This window comes from Camelina sativa, chromosome 10 (assembly GCF_030686135.1).
Source record: "Camelina sativa cultivar CO46 ecotype springtype chromosome 10, ASM3068613v1".
NCBI classification, from domain to species: Eukaryota; Viridiplantae; Streptophyta; class Magnoliopsida; order Brassicales; family Brassicaceae; genus Camelina; species Camelina sativa.
The window spans coordinates 3,805,801-3,826,829 of NC_141889.1; the positions used below are offsets into that span (position 1 = coordinate 3,805,801).

Consider the following 21,029-nt stretch of genomic DNA (forward strand, 5'->3'; position numbering starts at 1 on the left):
AAAAAAATAGAGGTGAGAATAGAGTTACTCTATATATAGAACAATCCTATCATTTTCTATATTTTAGAGTAAAATATAAAATAGGGTTGGAGCAAATATTGCTCTAAAATAGAGTTTTGACTCTAAAATAGAGTGAGGTTGGAGATGCCCTAATAGGAGTGAATTTTACTCAAATCCACCTCTATTTCACCTCTAAAATAGAGATTGCTATTTTACTCTATTTTTTCCTACAAAGGGTTCCTCTACAAATAGAGGAACTCTATTTTAGAAGTGAGAATAGAGATGAGTTGGAGTAAAACTCACCTCTATTATAAAGATCTCTATTATAGAGGGAAAAAAATAGGAAAAACCATTGGAGATGGTCTAAAATAGAGAATGTTATTTTTCCTCTATATATAGAGGAACCCTTTGTAGGAAAAAATAGAGTTCCTATATAAATAGAGGAAAAATAGCAATCTCTATTTTAGAGGTGAGAATAGAGGTGGGTTGGAGTAAAACTTACCTCTATTATAAAAGATCTCTATTACAAAGGAATAAATAGAGGACCAGTGGAGATGATCTAAAGAGGTAAAAATAGATATGGATTGGAGTAAAAATACTCTATAATAGAGTTTAGAGGCAAAAATAGAAGACGATTCGAGATGCGTACGATTATACGTACGGTTATACCTAAGAAACTATAATTAATGTCTGCAACTCAAGAACTGATAGCAATTAATAATTCCAAAGAAAATAGATTGTTGCCAATTATATTAGATTGTTCCAAATAGATTCAATAAAATGTAACTTAATTTAGCCCATCGATCTCTGCTAAACTGAGAAAAGTAAAAAATTCAGCCAACTCCCAAACAATAACGAAAGATGTAACAATGATTTTCGATGTATAAATCAATCATCATCCAACACAATGTAGTTACTCCAGGATGGCGAGCCCTCCCCCCTTGAGTACTCATTAACACTCTGAAAATGTGCGGAAAGGGAGAGAGATAAGTTAATATGTTGGTTCATGTCGTAACTATCGGCGAAAAGAGAAATGTGTTTCATATTACCTCCTTGTAAAGTTGAGCCTCTTCACCCCTGCCTTGCTTGTTGTCAAAGGCAACTGCAGAAATATCTTCTAAATCTGCAAGATTAAAGAAGCTTCCCAGTGAGGATCAAAATCTGAAGATTAATATCCATTTGTAACTGTAGAAAGTAAAAAACGTACTTATGGGCTCAGTCTGCAGCTACAGAGAGCTCGTTCCCACTGTATTCATCACCTTTGTTTCAGCTTCTGCTTCTCTAGCAAGTATTTTTTTCTGCAACCAAAGATCAATAGTGATGAACAATGTAGAAGTAACATGTTAAGACAAAAGAATAATATTGAAGTTAGTGAGTGGGCGGCACACAAGACGTTACGTACTGCGTACTCATATTTCATAGCCTTCTCCAGTTTCGTAAATCGTTTTTCTACAAGGTTAGCAAGAATCATGGTCTGATACGAGTTTCTCTTCCCTCCACCAGCAGAAGCATTATTATTTCCCGCGTTACCAGTTGCCTGATTCAAGCTACTCTCTGGCAAGCCAACTTGTTCAGCACGACACGAAGTTACGAAAGGGAAAGGGAAACCCCGTTCTTTGCAGGCAATCTCTTCGACCTCTAACTCTTTGTCATCTATAATGTTCACCCATCTCCCCAATCCATGCCTATATTTATCAAATTTTCAAGAAGAGAAACAGCATATGATCAGCAAACAAAATGATTTTTTTTTTTTTAAAGTAAGGATCGTCTTTGAAAGGTTATCTTACTTATGAACAGCACGAATAATAATTCTGTCATGTTGTTCATCAGAAAGTGGTCCTCTTCTCAAACAGAACATTTTGACGATGTGGTCAGGGAAAACAGGTCCTGTCGGATGGTTGTCCATAAATTGACACTGTCACATTAAACATTGAGAAGCGATGTCAAACAAACAGGAGCGGACCAAACTAAATTTCATCAAATAAGAAACTAGGGAGGCTACATGCATTGGATCTTCTCAAGTTTTGGTTCTAGATACAGCTATGACCTCAGTTACTAATACTAACTAACTGTTAAAACTCTATCGACACTGGAACAATGGTAGACAGGCTTACCTTCTCCTTTACTAGCATCATTAAAGTCATGCTGATTAGCAGCTCCGCACTAACTATGTCTCCTTTGGGAACACCGTCTGCATAGATCATTGCATGCGGTAATAACTTAAAGAAAGGATAACAAAGAAAAGCAATATAATGTAAATATCTAAAATTACCACCAAAGACAGATTACTAGGATAAGTGATAAATTACCTGAAAAAGTTGGAGAATCATTGTTGGAATTTTCAGCAATGTGTTTCAAGAAGTGTACCCCATACCTGAGACAGAAACAAAAATTAATTTAACAAGTCGTTAATGATAAACAATTGGTTTCCGCAAAGAAATGATAAGTTTCTGTAAAGCAGCTGAAAGGGAAGATCAGAAATGGCTTAAGTCAATACGTATTAATCTCGTCATAGGTCTTCCGCCTTAAGGGATAACCATACTCCTTCCAATCAAAGTTTCCAGCTCCATACCTATACAAAAGTTGTTTTGAGACACTTCTGATACGATGATGCTTTGAGAGACACCAATGCACAATTCAGACAAGCAATCTTTTTTTTTTGTTGTTGTCTTCTCGTCTAGAAGACCTTATTAGAAAGAAAATATACCTCTTAAACGTAACTAAAAAGGCTTTCCTTTCAATCTCGTTAAAACCCAGCACCCTCAAAGAGGTTTCTTCGCCTTCCATCAAAGGTATTGGCTCCGAGTTATCTTACAAGCAAAAAAACGATTTGAAAAAATTACTCTACTTGGCAACCTTTGTATCCATGCACTGATGTCATAGATCAGTGATCGATATATTTGGAAATATAATAATTATAATAATAATAAAAAGTATAGTACCGCGAGCCCTTTTTCTGTAAGGCCTTCTACCCCTCGGGGTTTTCTGTGGAGCTACTTCAACTGCTTCCTCCCTCTCATCGGAGCTCACTTCTGAACCAGAAAACTCATCATCATCTTCTTCAGCATATTTCACCTAAGAAAATTAGCAAAAAGAGGAAAAATTAAAAACACATTTCCTAAAAGATACTATGAAATCAATGTACGTAGTACATCGTCAGTTATTAATATAAGAACAAAGCAATTACAGCATGACCATGTTGGATCAAGAAGAGTATACCTGTTTGCACTTTCTTTTCCTCTTTCCAAGACCACTGAGCTCCTCAGCTTGGTGCACTTCATGTTTGTCTTTTAAAAGCTCTTCCCAATGACTTCTACTATCAGCAGTTTTTGCTGAAGACTTGTTTTCTATAGCTTGTGCCTCCTCTACTGCTGCAGCCGCAGCCTCATTTTCATCAATATACTCCAAATTGGCCACCTACATGAAAAAAATATATCAAAAGTTTGTATACATTAATTAGATATTATATTTGGAATTAATGCCACTGAATAAATGTGTCAATTACTTAATTGAAGAAAAATAAAAATAAGAGAAGCAAAGAAAACCTTGAAAGCCTTTAAGAAACTATTCTCCTCTTCATCACCCTCCTCTTCAGCATCTATACACTCACGGTCAAGCAACCTGCAGAAGCAAGAGAGTGGAGATAAATCATGAATATTCCATGCAACTAACGATGGTGTCTTTGAACTATTTATAGTTGAATCAGTTGGAAAGTGAAAAAAAGGAATATTACTTTTCGATAGCAGCATCATCATAATGAATTTTGCTAGAACTTTCTGCCTCATCATCATGTTTTTCACTAAATAGTTCCTTGGAGCCGTGCTTGACTATGTCATCAAGCTCATCCTAAATTTGAGTCATGAAAATAAAACAATTAATGATTAAAATCTTACAATAATTAGAATCAATAATCATGTAAATAAATATGGAACTGATTCTTAAATAAGAGACAAATCTATTTGGTAATAAACAAAAAAAAATATAAACATACTTGAGTGAGGTGGGGTTGTTTAAGTTTTCCCACCACTAGATGCTGTAGAAGCATCTTCTTTTTAGCTATGTGGATGATCTTTTCCTCCACAGTGTGTCGATGTACCAGACGGTATACGACTACCTACAGAAGAATACAATATAGACTCAATCAATCGTGATAAAGAAAAGGATGAAATTGCAAATTGATCCCACATTTATATATTGACGTGATGATAAAATTACCTTACTGGTTTGGCCAAGGCGATGGGCTCTCGCCATAGCTTGAATATCCACGTGGGGATTCCAATCGCTACCAAAACCAATTAAAAACAGTCAGTAAATACATCACAATTCACAACCATCATATATGCCTCTACAATAGTATATTTTTACCGTCGTAACTTAGAAGATCCAAAAAAAACCATGTTATTTTTTAAACAAAATTCCAACAAGCTTTGATAAATTAACCAGGAATGTGACTAATGCCTTTTTTTTGTCGTTTAGATTATTAATGCATTCAACTTGCTTAAAAAAAGAAAACAATTGATCTAACAGATATTGGAACTCAAACCTGTCATAAATGATGACTGTATCAGCTGTAGCAAGGTTTATTCCTATTCCCCCAGCTCTTGTAGAGAGCAAAAAACAGAACCGGTTAGAGTTTTCTGCATTGAAACGATCTATGCGTACTTGTCTTTCAGCACCATCGACCTTTCCATCGATCCGTTCATAAGACCAATTCTGGAAAGTAAAAAGAAACTGTTAGGGCACAAAATATGCATATAAGCACAAATTGCAAAATATTAAAAAAAAAAGTTATAGAGCCAAGTAATATCTGGTAATCACTATGTTATTGTTCCTTGCGTTTTAAGATATAACAAGTAACTTTTTAAGTGGAAGGAAAGGATTAATTATATTATATCGCAAGATTTGCATAGCAACAACACCAACTGAACAAGTCAAATTAAATAGTCAATATAGGTCGACATGCACATAGGTATAGCAAATCAGACTACCTTATAACTGCAGTAATCCTGAAAAAGGTCTAGAGTGCGTTGGAATTGGGAGTATATGAGCACTCGATGCCCCTGCTCTTTGAGTTTGACCATCATTTTGTCCAACAGTTGCAATTTTCCGGAAGCTTCTAGGAGTTGTCTTTAGCACAGTTAAAAAATAAATCAAGCAAAAGTCAGCACAAGGACTCCACAAAATACTGAAAAAGAAATCAATCCGTTAAGATTTGTGATCGATGAAATGTTACTTTAAATCTTTATCTGCGTTTTCAAAAGTTGGCTCAACGCCGTCTAGCAGATATGGATGAGAGCAAACTTTTCGTAATTCCATTAGCACGTTAGCTACCTGAAACATTTGAACCAACACGAGTTATATCCTACCAAATACAGTCGAAAAGGTTCCTAAACCAAAACGATCATATGTTTACATCTGCATAAGCACAATCATATATATCAACAAAACTTACTTTAACACCTCCTTTCTTTGCCAAGATTTGATAATTACGCGTAAGAACAGCTTTGTACAAATGTTTTTGCTGGCTGCTCAGATCAACACGCAAAATGAGCTCCTTCTTAGAGGGCAGCTCATCCTCCTTTAACACGTCTTTCTTTACCCCTGGAATAACAGTAAAAGCAATATTCACCATGGTTAACATTATTGTATAGCTAGCTATTCCTTCGTGAGAGATTTCGCCTGCAACTTATAAAAAAAAAAGTTTTTGGTTATTACTTCTAAGCAGATGCGGTGCCAACATTTGGTGGAGTTTTGAAATGTGCTCCTCTTGATTTATATATTTATAATCTTTTTGAAACTCCTCTAAACTCTCAAACTGCAAGCATGAAAAGGAAAATAGTTAATAAAGCAAGCTATGCTAATTAATAGCTATTTTAGTGGATATACTTATATTATATAGTATGTGTCATCTTTTGGGTAATACCTTCGTCTAATCAAGAAAATTCATGAGAACGAAAAGTTCATCCAAGTTGTTCTGAAAAAACACCGAATCTAATCAGTAGTGATACAAAAGATTTTATATTATGTGTATATAATTAATAGCATATTATGTGTTCCGACTTTATATTTTAAGAGGTCATAACTTATAATGTTGGATATAATTAAAAAGATTTTTCGTTGGGAAATTCAAAGAACCAAAATCAACTAATTAACGAACCTGAAGTGGTGTTCCGGTCAGCAGAACGCGATGCTTACTCGTATACTGCTTCAATGAAGAGAACAACTTTGAATTCATATTTTTCAAACGATGGCCTTCATCAACAATCTAACAAGGTGAAAAAATTGATATTGTAATTAGCAAAATATAAGATATAGTAAAAGAAAGTCATAAAGAATTAGAGTATATATCATTCAGATAAAATACCATGCAGTTCCACTTGATTGGTTTCATAAATGCTGTGTCGCCGTTAATCATCTCATACGAAGTGAGGAGGACATCAAACTTAATAATATTATTCCCTATAGGGAGGTAGAACTCATGTTCCCTTATGACACGACGTGCTTCGGAAGTACCAGTGTACATAACCTACATCGTAAAAGTAAAGAACCTTAATTAATTAACAAACAACAATACATATACCATATTACATATGCATGATGTGTATTCGAAACCGAAACAGCGTACATACCACATTGAGCTGTGGAGTCCATGTGGCAAATTCCCTCTCCCAGTTACGGAGGGTTGAGAGGAGAGCAACAACCAGATGAGGAGCTAAGTTTTCCTCGAACAGAGTAGCCAAGAAGGCAATACCCTGTATTGTTTTCCCTGTAGCGCCACGTATTAATTAATACCAGCATAAAATGATAAAAATTAGCAAAATGTTTTCTTGAAGAATTCATACCTAGCCCCATTTCATCCGCAAGGATTACATGAGTTCCCTTGGACCATGAATACCTCAAGAAATTAAGCCCTTCGAGCTGGTACTTATGCAGTGTGCCTTCAAAACACAAAAGATAAAAATAAATCACGAAATTCTAAATAAAAGATACCAAACAAGAGGAACAATGATATAACTACATAAACTTGTATAAGAATAGTTCAAGAGATAGTAGTCTAAATACCTTTGAGGAATTCAGGAGTATGATCGAGCCCTTTGAATTCCATTTGATCTCTCTCGTTTTCGACATAATTATCTCTACGAGTGCCAGAGTTTATATCCTCAAACCTTTGAATTTCGTTTTGGAATGCTGAGATGTCTGATTCAGCTTCCCAGTAAGTTTCGTCGTAATTAAGTCCTTTGAACTTCACCAGATACTCTTTTCCATCATCTTCTTCCCTGCATCATCATTAAGAAACCAAGTGTCACATTTTTATGTAGTGAAAAAAAAATACGAGAAATATGATGAACACATGAAAAAAAAAACGAAGGAAAAGATTTCAAATCACTTAACCGGCAAGCAAGAATCCGGTCAACAGTTGTCCACTCAGGAGCAATGGCAATAAACTCATCACCTCCGTTGTGACTGATGGTATTGTCCATCATAGCGTTAAATTTGTTCACCTTTGCCTTTAATTTTAAACGAGGATGTGACTTGTAAGCCTTCTCGAATTCCTGCTCGGTCACCCTGTCATTGGAAATTAAAAGGATAATAAACATTAATAATATATATTGTCACTTGTTATCAGATAAGATGACCAGACAACAACAAAAAAAAAACACCAAAAACATAATAATTAACGTCCTCTCAAACATAATAAACCTGATATCCGCAAAGCTATGGATTTACCAAGAGCAGTGTAAGTACGATAACCGTTTCCACTTCACATTGTTTCACAAGAACTTGGCCTGGTTCCCCATTTTCAGAATCCGGATCGTTAGATGCCATAGGACGAAATTCACGGTTCAAGATTTTATCAATCCCGCCAAGAGTACATACCTTATAAAATGGATAAATAGTTATAGATTTGTAACAGGAGAAATATATAAGATATATAACATTTGAGACAAAGACTAATTACCTCTTCGTTTTTTCGTTCTAAATTTTCATCATTGTCTTCGTCCATATCGTCCATGGTGTAGATCGGTTTAGGGCCTGATCTAACACGTAGTTTTCTCTCACTGGAGGTGACCATTTTTCTAGAAAACAAAACCATCAAAATAATTCGGTCAGTAAACTCATAAATTTTTAGACAAACGTAAAAATCACCTAGCTTAAAGAGTGAAAATAAACAAAACTATAGCCAAGCTATATATGAAAAAACCACATCGATTATGTCACATCGTTGTTTACTTAGAAATTCAAAAGCGAAAACTATCCGTTTTTCTAGATTGTGTTCAATGAAAAAAGAGTAAAGAGAAACAATAGTGGATAAGAAGAGATTGACGTTAGGATTATTGGGTTTTGTTGTCGGAGAAATCTTCTCAGTAAATCTAAGTCTGACGGAGGAGCGTATGAAATGCAGCAAATGCAAGATTTTTATGTAGTGGTGAGAGATTGGGATTTTATGTAGGAACTTAAACCATTAAGATTCTGCGGTTTAAAGAAAAGTTTGTACCGAACCATTTAAGATAAAAGACGAAAATAATCACATACCGAATCTGTAAACCATAAAAAAAATATTAATGTGTTTATTAATTTTCCTTGTTATTGGTCAAACATATAAATTCTATTCTACATGTTTATTTTATGTAAATTTCCTAAGATCTACATCTTTTGGAAAAGGAATAGGAAATTTAAGATTTTTTTGTCTAAATGGTTTGACCACCCAAATAAATTGGTTAGATGGATTTATATGGTGAGTATCTTAAGAGATTTGTTTGATACTAAAAAATTTGGTCTTAGTTTCAAGAGAAGACATGCAAAATGGAAAGTGTGAAAATGTTATATAAAGTAAAGGGAAGTAGTGATAGATTTGATGAGAGTAAAGACACATGATGTGTTAAAGGAAAAATTATATTAGACTCTTGTGATTATAATGTTACAGCTTATGTTCTCTTATATACACATAAGATTTCCTAATCTAAAATAATATAAATGTAAATAATATAGTTAGATAAATGTAAATATTCCTAAACTATATCTTCTACATTCTTCTCAATCTTCATAATTTACATATTCTCGGGTTTGTCATCTCGACCGTCGATCTCGGTCGATCTCCGTTTCACCAACTCCCAATACCTCCGACAAGCTTTGGTAACACGGGTGAGATTGGACAAGTCTTCAAAATAACGGTTTTATACCGCTTGGCCGTCAGGTCATCATCGACGTTTATACATGGTCGTAGGGTTTAATGCGGCTACAATACCCAGCCGTTAGGTCAGCGACGTTTATACCCAGTCGTAGGGTCATCAACGGTGTTTATACTCGGCCGTAGAGTCATCTTCGTGGCATTTATACTCAGCCATAGAGTCAATTCCTTAGGTTATGCTCGATTAAGCAATAAACCCATAATTAGGATAAACTTGGTGAAACATCATCACCATCAATCTTCAAGAAACTAACAATTATGCTAGTCAAACTCATATCAACTTGGCCAATCAATGGCCAAACCAATAAAACAAGCATCCAACATGCTTAAGAATTATCATCACCGAACGAACCCATAATGGTTCATGTTCATATCCACCACCCACCATGAGGAAAAGAACACGTCTTCCTCTTCCTTTTTCCTATTTTTTTTTTCTTTTGACCAAGAGGCCCAACACCGCCGTACGTGTTGGCTCATATTCACCAGCCAAATCATGGCCACGCATCAAAAGACAACACACTCACGTGTGTGAAGACCAAATTCCAGAATATATATATATTTTTTTTTGACAAAAATCAGAAAAAGCTTGCATAAGAAGCAATCGATAAAAGGTCAAAGAAATTGTAGATTTTTCTTTTTTTTTTTATAATAAAGAAACGATGAAAAATTGATAGAAAATTATAGAAGCAGAAGCAAACGAAAATTCTAACTCATAGTAATAGAGATCCATAGAATCAACTGCTCTGATACCATGATAGATTTGATGAGAGTAAAGACACATAATGTGTTAAAGGAAGAATTATATTAGACTCTCGTGATTATAATGTTACAGCTTATGTTCTCTTATATACACATGAGATTTCCTAAACTAAGATAATATAAATGTAAATAATATAATTAGATAAATGTAAATATTCCTAAACTATATCTTCTAGATTCTTTTCAATCTTCATAATTTACATATTCTCGGGTTTGTCATCTTGACCGTCGATCTCGGTCTATCTCCGTTTCACCAACTCTCAATAAGTAGAGAGTTGATGCATGCAGTCCAGATTTAAAGTATTGGAACATTAAGTAAAAAAAACTTCATCCTATTGGTCACAAGCAAATCACTATCCAGTAGGAGGATGAAGGTTTTTTTTTACTTTAGTGTGCAATACTTTAAAGACAGATGACATGTACTTTGTTTAGTTGATAGATTTTCAGATATTAAGAGGTGATTTGGCAAATTAAGGCTGCAAATGGTGATTAACAAACTGAACTAGCTGAATAGGTTGAATAATGATGGGCTGAATAAAAATGAGCTGAACCATCAAAATGAGCTGAAGGAATTGAACGAGCTGAAAAAACTGCAGAGAAATAAATTAGTATGCTAAATGGTGACCATTAAGTTGAATAGTTGAATACAAAAATATAATATTAAAAATCTATTTATAATAGTATCAGAAATTATATATATAACTAAATTATATATTTAAATATAAGAAATTAAAAAAAAAAAAACTAATATATTATTAATTTATATTTGGAAATAAATATTTTATTACAAAATATTATATAAAATAAAATCTAACGTTGCTGACGAACACTACGTCGACTTGCAGACCATATTTGCTCAGCAATTTGATCGCGGACGATCTTCATATAATTTCCATCGTGTGTTTCTTCTTCCACTCTAATACCTTGATCATCATTCACATCATCATTAACATTTTGCTGCCCATATGAAACATCACTATCTTTATCAGCTTCTTCAAAGTCATCATCTTCAATATTATTCTTGCGAATAAAATTATGAAGTCCCATTGTAGCAAATATAACACGTCTTTGTACTGCAATATTATACCTTGGAAATTCATTTAAAACTCTCCATTTTTTCTTCCAAACTCCAAATGTACGTTCAATGACTGAGCGAAGGGATGCATGCCATCTGTTAAACATCTCCTTGCTATTCCTTGGTGGCTCACCATAGAAAAACTCTTGTAGATGATACCTTGTGCCAACATTACTTTGCTTTCTATACGGAGCCAAATATCCACGTTTGTTGGCATAACCAGAATCTACAAGATAGTATTTGCCTTCCGCAGGGGTAGGAAACATAGGATCATCACGAATCGCTGTTGATAACACACGCGCATCATGAGCTGATCCCGCCATACCAACAAAGCAATATGTGAAAAGCATATCAAAGTCGCACATTGCCAAGACATTGAGACTCGTACTTCCTTTGCGGTTCACAAATCTAATGGTTTCTTGTCCGGGAGTCACCATAACAGGTACATGAGTCCCGTCTAAAGCTCCTATGAATCCACTAAAGTAAGGCCAATAGCGTTTATCTCTTTGTAGACGGTTTGATATAGCTTCAAGTTCTTGGGTAGTTCTTGGTCGTATGTAGTCCACAGCCATTCGTTCCATTGCTCCAAGAACTTCATGAAACTTCCGACATATTGTTTCTTGTGCATGACCAAACCTTAGACCAATGTCACCTTGAGAGTCATTCTGGCCACAAATCATAAGAAAGATTGCAACACTCTCATCAACAGCCATATTTTGAGTGTCTTGTAAGCTATACCTCCCTTGTAATATTTCACACAAACGCTGAAATGCCACTGTATTCATTCGTACAAGCTTTCGACATGAAATTTCACTAGCATAGATTTGCTTTCGAATCATGGCCCATCCACTGCCTCTATCTTGAGTTTCTGGTTCTTTGCAGAAGAATTTGCCATAATATTCCATCAATGGAGAAATGTCGGTCTCTAAGATTTCAGCTTCTTCAAGTAAAATCAGTTCAGCTATTTCTTCATCTAATAGATTTTCAATACCTCTCAAATGTAATTCTGCAATACGAAATACCTAGAAAAAACCAATGTTGAGATATTAATATATATACATATACGTATAAAATTGTTTGACATATATATATATATATATATACATATAAAATTGTAGAAAACAAAATAATACCTTAGAATCCTCCGTAGCTTTAGAACTTGATGATGGACCAGCCTTTCGTTTATTTCTGATTTGAAAAAAAAAAACACCATTCATTCCAAACACCATGATTGCTTCACTTGTTTTACTACTAATAATTAAATGTTTATTTGATGGATATTTAAAAACTTGAACTTCTAAATGACAAAGATACAGCAAGTTAATGAAACCAAACGAGAAACTAACACTAACTTAAAATAGCGTTTGCTAACTAATCAAGTCACTGAAACTAAACAATAGGAGTCTAATACAAATCAAAATACATAGGGAGCTAGAGATATTACCTTTCATTTTTCCCATTTTCCTAACATATAATGATAGAAGTAATTATAAAATATGTAAATATGTGGTGATCAAGACTGTATGTTCATATGTTTTAAATAAGTAAATATATGTAACTATGTAAGTATAAATAAATACTGCATGTTCATATGTTTTAAACTCACCTGGACTCTCTCTTGCCACCAAAGCTCCGGCATATCTATCTTTCTGGTTATGGAATTAACCGCAATACCAGTGCGTTTACATAGTTCGCGGTTACATTGCCATAAAAGCCGCATATAGTCGAGTCGATTTTTCATTTCAGGCTTCCAAGTCAACTTAGCTCCCGTCAGTTCAAAAAACTTTTCCACAATTTTTGCTTTTCCCGAATTGTCAGGTACTCTTGTGACATAGCTTTTTGATTTTAACTCCATGTTCACAAGTTCGAGAAATATTTCGGTATATCTAGGACTCCATACGTACTGCACAATTTAAAGTGTATAAGCTAAACATAAATGTGGTGAAATATATATATATATATACATAATACATTTAAAATTGTATAAAACAAATACCTTAGGATCCTCTGTAGCTTTAGCTTTTCCCTTTGATTGTCCCTTAGAACTTGATGATGGACAAGTGTTTCCATTTTTGCTTCGCTTGTTTCTGATTTACAAAACATACCATTCAAATATAAGCAAAACAGAAAAGAAAACACCATTAATTTCAAACACATGCACTTTTGCTTTACTTACTAATAGTTACAATGTTTTATCGATATAAAAAAGCTTGATCTTCTAAACCACAAAATAAACAATTTACACAAACTAAAAGAACAGTGATACAAATTGAAACTAATAAACTTCAAAATACGTAGAGAAATATACCTTTCACTCATGGCTACAATTGTTTATTATGAAAAAGGTGTTTAGCTCATAATTTTTTTTTCCTGAAGATAAATCGTGATGAGCTATGTATATATAGGATCTGATTTTATTTTTGATGTTAATCAATAAAAATATTAATTATTCAAAAGAGTTTAAAATTGAGCTGATTTTGCGTACTAGAATATCTTTTATTCGTAACAAATAATGCTAATTTAAATTATTTAGTTTAATATTGAACATTAAATAATGTGAAAAATTTTGGAAAAAAAAAATAGTTAATGAACGTTTGTTACATATTTCAAATATATATATATATATATATATATATATATAATTAAAAATATAACTTTGATTTACAAAAATAGATTTTCAAACTAACAATTTTTGACTTCCCTAGATTATCGAAATAACAATCTAGATTTTGACGATTGTTTTGTTAAATGATAATTTTTTCAAAAGCCAAAAATATTAATTTAAATATGTAAATTGAATATATATTTTTTTTTTTGAGTTTTCCATCTCGTTCAATCTATTCATCTCCTATTTTCTGGTTGAACAATTTTCAACCAAAAAGTGTTATTTTCCAGCTACAAGGTGGGACCCACTAAATTTGGGTTGAAAAGATATTTACCTTAAATGGTGAGTTTTTGGCTGAACAAGGTTGAAAAGTACGTTCAACTCATTCAACCAGGTTGAAAAGTACAACCATTTGCAGCCTAAGTGAAACAATTGTTGTTGAACGTAATTATAAGATTATAGTGGTGTGGTACGCTGAATGTGGGACAGGTGTTTGTAACTAAAATTTCATTTGATTACGATTCTTATCAAAAAGTCACAAAAACTTAACATTTGTGGATGAACTGGATTCTTACCTTAATTTAAGAAATTATGTCCTAATTAATCTGATTATTTTATATCTAATGATTGTTATTTTAAAAAACTTAAGATTCTGATTTTTTCTAATTTAAACTTTTTAAAAAAATTATTAACGGGTATCGATCCTAGGCCCGTATATCATCATTTATGTCAGAGACTATAATATTTTATATGGTCCTCTTATAAGGACCGTTCCTCGAAATTTCTAGACTTTTGTCAAAGAGTTTTTACCAATTGAGTTACTGACGTTTAGTTCTAATTTAAATTTTTATATCCTTTTATTTTACTTTTCAAAAATATAACTTAACATGAAAACCAACGAATAAAATTATTATATAGATTTTATACCATTATGGGGAAATAACATAAAGGGAAAAATTTCCTTTGCTTAGAATGAATCAAATTTCCACTTCTAATAAAGTGATATAACAAATTTGTTATTTCTTATTTTCATATATGCATCTGTAATAACTGAATTAGAAGAGCCTTGAGAAGAATATGGTGGACATTCTAAAAGACTATCGTAGGTAAATTCTCTTTATGATACAATCATGATTACAATTATGTAACACAGATGATGGGAGTTATAATTTAACCATTTAACAAAGATTGATTGAGATAACTAATCGTACATCTTCTAAAACATATCAACAATTTTAACAAACTACAAAAAAAAAAATGCAACAGTTAAATCACGTCGCAGATTTTTTTTAAAGACTCATATTTTTAAAAACGAGATAGACTGTACCTTAGAACATATACATATGTAACTGATCCTTTTAATACATAAACATATTACACAGTGATTGTAATTTGTAAGAGAAGCGTTTCCGTACAAACGAAATATTTTATATTCAGTTTAAAGTCAAAGCAAATGCTTTCATAGCTCAGTTGGTTAGAGCACCCGTTTAGTAAGCGGGAGGTCTTGAGTTCAACTCTCAATGAAAGCATTATAATTGTTTTTTTCCTTTCTTAAACTTAAATGTCTGTGTCATACCCCTCTCTGTTGACATAGCCCAGTCTACAGTTAATCTTAATCATCCCCCTCCCCCGGCTCTACTTATTTGTTTTGGATGTTTTACATGTGTGTTGTACATGTTAGTTTTTTTTTTTTTTTTTGTACATGTTAGTTGTTACTGTTGATTCGAACTTTTGTCATGGTCAGCCCAGTTCGTTGTGTTGATGTCATTAACTCATTCCGAACATATATGTTTGGAAGTTTTTGTAACAAGAATTCATTTCATACATATTTTGCTTGTATAATTATATTTAATCCTAAATAAGTGATACTTTGTAGTATTATCATTTATCAAATTCAGAGTATTGATTTAGTTTCAAATATGAATCTCAGAATTCGCTTTAATATTCTTGTGGTACATTCATATATATATGCAAAGGAACAAAGTGGAACAATATTTATTGGATACTTGAACAACTCACTCAAAAACATAATCCAAGCAAATTGACAAAACTTATTCTATAACATTTTGGAAACTAGAATAAAGAATAATACTAGTAAGATGGGAAGAGTCAGGCTTTCGTTAGAAGCTAGTTTCGACTTACGAGTAAAACAATCTATTCAATGTTCTCTTTTAGTTCAGACAAAGCTTCCACGTGCTTTGACTTGTATAATAATGTTTCTGAATGGCTTTGATCGTCTGCGGCTCACCCCTTCGACTTGACTCGTACGCGCCCTCCTCTTGAGATTTACATGAAAAAAGAAAAAAAAAATATTTTTTAGGTGTAAAGTATAGATACAATATTTTTGTGTATGAATGTTAAGTATAATTTGATACATAAATCAACTCTTGTTACTATTAAGCCCTTCTGCAAAAGAATTATTACTATGATTGTTGGATTGATACATATTTTGTTCGTAAGATTGGAGAAGTTATGGTGGGTGCGTGATGGGTTGAGTGCGTACCAGTAGAAGATTGAGAATTTGAGATAGTGGAATGACCAAACAACACAACACGCAGTTATATCATTTTCGAACTCTTCCACTAGATGATGTCCACTATGCAAAATGAGTATACACTATACAATATACATAGTTTACATACAGTATTTGCAGTATTTTAACTTGCTAAATGCCTTAAGTAATTCGTTTTAATGACTCTTTTCTCAAAGGCATAAACACATTTACTTTTTTTTTGAACAACACAAGACATAACAGATAACACCATATGTTAGAAAAATTATTCATACAAACTAAAGAAATTGCCTCAATAGTAACCCAATAACAAATATGATGGGACTAGAAACTGTAGAAGTTTCCCTGACACAAAGTGGTGAATTTTGAACGGTTGAAATCAGTGATGGCCATGGCCTCACCGTTCTCTTGTACTATCACATTTCTCTTCCGATTAGTACATCGACAAAAAAAAAAAATCATAAACGATGATGGTATAAAACAAGTAGTATATACGGCTTATATATTCTTGGGTAAATCAAGAAGTTAAAATAAAATAAAAAATCTATATAAGAAAACAAACAATTAAACAGTCAACATTCGCTCAGTTTTCGCTTCCAAATAAACAAACGAATAATAATATATATATTTTTTGTCAACAATAATTCTTTTTCTTTCTCAAAAAGAAGAAAAGAAAAGAAAAGAAATATATATATAACTTTCACACTCTTCTCTCTTTCTCTTGCTTGGGGCTGATGCAAACGTAGGTTTAAGCTTCAAGAACTGATCGGAGATTTAACAAACAATGGCGAAATGTCACCGGAACAATATCGGATCTCTCATTCTTGACCGTGCTCCTTCCACGTCTTCTTCTTCTACTAATACTTCCGGCAACCATTTCCGTCTCTGGAGCACCTTCTCTAGATCCAAGTTCCGTAGGAAGATCGTCGACGCCGTAAGTTGCGGTGGTAGCTCACGTTACCGTCACGAGCTACGACAAGAAGAAGACGATAAGGAAAGCTACGTGACGGTGACGGTGACGGCGACGGCGAAGGCGAAGTCAACGAAAGCCAATACGATAGGTGCTGCGTTGAACGGCGTAGCGTTCGAGGAGAGATCGAAGAAGCTTTGTGATCTGTTGAATCTAGCTGAGGTCGAAGCTGATGTCGAGACGAAGAATAAAGAGGAAGCGCTTGAGGTGTTGAAGCGCGTGGTCAGAGAGTTACAATCTTCTTCTGCTGCTGCGGCGGCGCGTGGAGACGATGAGGAAGAAGACGGTGGAGACTTTCAGAAGAAGTTAGCGGCGGCGAGTGAGGTAAGGTTGTTGGCTAAGGAAGACTCGGAGGCGAGAGTTACGCTGGCTATGCTCGGTGCGATTCCGCCGTTAGTTAGTATGATCGACGACTCGCGAATCGTAGATGCTCAGATCGCTTCGCTCTACGCTCTGCTCAATCTTGGGATTGGTAACGACGCGTAAGTCTCTCTCTCTCACTTCCATTGTCATTGTTCTTGTTTCTGTTTTTGTTTGTTCTGTCTGAATCTTTTCTTCTTTGTTTGTTTGTTTTGGTGAAATAATTTATCTGTTTGTCTGCCAAAACTGAATTGGATTCATCTGTTAAGTCTCTTTCCATGCTTTTTTCTGTTTTTTTTTGTTTTCGTTTTTTTTGTTTTCTATCTATCTTTGAGTCTTGACTCTGGAGTGAGTATGAAGTATGGAACAATGTGCACAACTAGGAAACATTTATTTCAATCTTTTTACCCATTTTAGACCGTCACTTGACTCGGAAGATAAATATATATATACCTCCACTTTTTTGTTGCAGGAACAAAGCAGCCATTGTTAAAGCGGGAGCTGTTCACAAAATGCTGAAGCTAATTGAGTCTCCAAACACACCTGATCAAGAGATTGCAGAAGCTGTGGTCGCCAATTTTCTCGGATTAAGTGCTTTGGATTCAAACAAACCGATCATTGGTTCTTCGGGAGCGGTTATCTTCCTGGTGAAAACTCTCCGGAATTTGGATGAAACAAGCAGCTCACAAGCGAGAGAAGATGCTCTGAGAGCTCTCTACAACCTCTCAATCTATCAACCAAACGTTTCGTTCATCCTCGAAACAGATTTGATCACGTATCTCTCGAACACATTGGGAGATATGGAAGTGAGCGAGAGGATTCTTGCCATCTTGAGCAATCTTGTGGCAGTTCCAGAAGGAAGAAAAGCAATCAGTTTAGTGTGTGACGCATTCCCGGTTTTGGTTGATGTACTGAACTGGACCGACTCACCTGGATGCCAAGAAAAGGCCACTTACATACTAATGTTGATGGCTCACAAGGGATACGGAGATCGACAAATCATGATTGAGGCGGGTATCGAATCAGCGTTGCTCGAGTTAACCCTTCTAGGAAGTGCATTGGCACAAAAGAGAGCCTCAAGATTACTAGAATGTCTTAGAGTAGACAAAGGGAAGCAAGTCTTGGATAGTACCGGATCATGCGGAGCGTTATCTGCACCGATATATGGGACCAGAGACAATGGTTTGAACCACGAGGAAAGCGATTTGATGATGAGCGAAGAGAAGAAAGCCGTGAAGCAGTTAGTGCAACAGAGTTTACAGAGCAATATGAAGAGAATCGTGAAGAGAGCTAACTTGCCACAAGACTTTGTTCCTTCAGAGCATTTCAAGTCACTTAGTTTGAGCTCCACTTCAAAGAGCCTCCCCTTTTGAAAAAAAAATGTAAGTCGTCGATCGTCATCAGTCTTATTATCTAAACTATATTTAAATTATAGTTAGTGTAAGATTGTCACATTGATAAGTTTTTAACTTCCTTCCCAAGGCTTTATTGATTTGATGCTCTGTCTCTCACTCACTGACAGTGGCATGATATGTAAATTAGGATAGGGTTAGGGGGCATTGACTTAGTCTCTCACATGTACTTCACCCAATTTCTTACACTTCCTCGAGACCCCACCCACATAGCCCAAATCCTTAAGATTACCAAATTGCCCCCCATCTTCCTTAACTAAAGTGTCGGTCATTTTCTTCCTTTCAAGTATGGCTTGGTCCACGCTTGCTTTTGCTTTTATTGTTTTGTAGTATTTAATTTTGTATTGTTCTCTCCGTAAAATATATTTTCCCAAATAGAGAGTTTTGGAATCTTTTGAGACATTATTTTATGGTCGTCTCTCAAATGCTCCATAAAATAGAGAGTATATGCCTGAATAAACAATGTGGCGGCGTGGAGTAAATTGGATCTGTCGATCTAACTACATTTGTTTGTTAGTATTGTTTTGTTTTGTAGCGAAGATGTTACTCAATTTTAATGGATATAGAATAATCGAGCATCACGTCTTGTAGGTGTCATCATGATGCATTTCTACAAAAAACTAAAGGAAGATAAAAATAGAGAGATAGACACCTATGAGCGGATGATTTAACAGGAGGAAATAAAAGCAATGAAAGAGTGTTGTTGCTTCGACAGATCTCATCAGTTTCTGAGGTATGCGACAAATGTGTACAGACACAATCTAATATAATGCATAGTACTCAAGGTACGATGTGTCGTTGTGTTGTTCATGTGGAGTTACCTTTTTTTTCTTTTCTTTTTTGTTTGGTTAGTTGTTAAAAGTAAAAACCCCACTAGGTCTACTAGGCTTAGTGTGAAAGGTGTTTTATAAAGTTATGGACATTGTTAGCTTTTACTTCAACAAGTTTTATCAGCTTTTCTACTCTTATTATATATGGTGTAAATATCTTTTTTTTGGGTTGTTGTTGGCTTATTGAGCATTGATCCTCATTAAAAACTTGAGTATATGTTTATAAATTTTACCATTTGATAAAAGAGTAATGCTTATGTCATTCTTGATGTGTACCTTGTAAAAACCCTACAAATTTCTTAAGATGGTCCAAATTTGAAAAAGTACACATCTAAATAATTAATAACATAAATTGAATGTGGGAGAGGCATGTGGGAGTGTGCTCTGCTTTCATTAAAGGCTGTCGACTTTATGTAGTTTGATATGATTTAGTGTTATGGAGAACACTCTTCTTCAGCTACTAATTCTATGATTTAAAGCTGCACTAAGGCACTAGCTGTCTACGTATGTGGACTGCATAGTTATCTATTGCCGTTTCATTTCCCAATAACAAATATACTTCACAAAACATACCATCAAAAACAAACTGTAAAATATATGAAAGCCACCTGAACTAATTAACTTAGAGTATAATGCCATAGGCAATTTGATTTTGGTACCTAAATGATGTTGATTTTATGATTGATCACATTCTGTAAAATCGTCTAAGTTGTAGTCAACACAATGTGGTCTAAGAACCTGATACAATTCCTGACAATTTGACTAATGTATAAATTATTAGAGGGGTGTTGAGGACGATGCGGTTGGTACATCAAATAATCCTCTCATTCACACTCAAGAGATTGGTTCGACCTGAAACGAGTCTAACTCTCTGTAGCTGCTTAAACTTGTCGCTATCTTCTTCCGTGGGAATGCGAACTCATGCAAATTATTCCCCAAGAAAAATGTGGTCTTCACTCACACCGACACGGGCTACTAGTACTAGTACTACCAATGCTTATTAAGTTATAATACTCTTTCTATCAAATATCAATGCTTATACTTTGGTAAAAATATACATGTGATGTTTTATAAGAAAACTGTAAGATAAATTTTTCTGTTACAAGAAATTTGCTTAGAGGGGATTGCTATAAGGTTACACTAGAAATTAGCTAATTTTTTGAAAAAAAGAAAATGATGAGAATATCCTCATATTACCCATTTTTTAGGTACTTTTTGAGTGAGTTTATTTGCGCGTACGACGAGTGAGAGAGGAGGTAACGATGAAATAATTAGCATTGTCCAAGTGAATCTTCTACCTACCAAATTGCACTTGC

The 21,029-nt window shown here is 34.3% G+C and overlaps 2 protein-coding genes, 1 non-coding gene and 1 pseudogene across 4 annotated transcripts; 2 read left to right on the forward strand and 2 right to left on the reverse strand.

Annotated features, from left to right (window-relative positions):
- Positions 1–1,049: 1,049 nt before the first annotated feature.
- Positions 1,050–8,074, reverse strand: LOC104720024 (CHD3-type chromatin-remodeling factor CHR7-like; annotated as a pseudogene). Its single transcript, XR_015569072.1, has 28 exons — positions 7,961–8,074; positions 7,729–7,878; positions 7,393–7,566; positions 7,063–7,277; positions 6,843–6,938; positions 6,630–6,766; positions 6,365–6,526; positions 6,158–6,265; positions 5,924–5,974; positions 5,716–5,815; positions 5,453–5,601; positions 5,234–5,331; positions 4,989–5,127; positions 4,544–4,713; positions 4,216–4,282; positions 3,992–4,114; positions 3,734–3,846; positions 3,546–3,621; positions 3,220–3,417; positions 2,943–3,075; positions 2,708–2,810; positions 2,498–2,572; positions 2,310–2,374; positions 2,115–2,191; positions 1,788–1,915; positions 1,403–1,685; positions 1,208–1,298; positions 1,050–1,123 (listed from the first exon to the last, which is right to left on the reverse strand). The product of XR_015569072.1 is annotated as a CHD3-type chromatin-remodeling factor CHR7-like (transcript).
- Positions 8,075–10,759: 2,685 nt separating this feature from the next.
- On the reverse strand, positions 10,760–13,343 carry LOC104720025 (uncharacterized). The gene is made up of 6 exons (XM_087470279.1): positions 13,333–13,343; positions 13,021–13,111; positions 12,631–12,927; positions 12,469–12,488; positions 12,158–12,212; positions 10,760–12,046 (listed from the first exon to the last, which is right to left on the reverse strand). Exons 1-6 carry the CDS (start codon positions 13,341–13,343, stop codon positions 10,760–10,762), a joined length of 1,761 nt encoding a protein of 586 aa, XP_087326405.1.
- A 1,741-nt stretch (positions 13,344–15,084) lies between these two features.
- On the forward strand, positions 15,085–15,158 carry TRNAT-AGU (transfer RNA threonine (anticodon AGU)). Its single transcript has one exon. It is a non-coding gene; the product is annotated as a tRNA-Thr (tRNA).
- A 1,520-nt stretch (positions 15,159–16,678) lies between these two features.
- Positions 16,679–19,958, forward strand: LOC104716998 (U-box domain-containing protein 45-like). The gene is made up of 3 exons (XM_010434500.3): positions 16,679–17,593; positions 17,944–18,853; positions 19,475–19,958. Exons 1-2 carry the CDS (start codon positions 16,926–16,928, stop codon positions 18,842–18,844), a joined length of 1,569 nt encoding a protein of 522 aa, XP_010432802.2. The 5' UTR covers positions 16,679–16,925; the 3' UTR covers positions 18,845–18,853; positions 19,475–19,958.
- Positions 19,959–21,029: the final 1,071 nt, after the last annotated feature.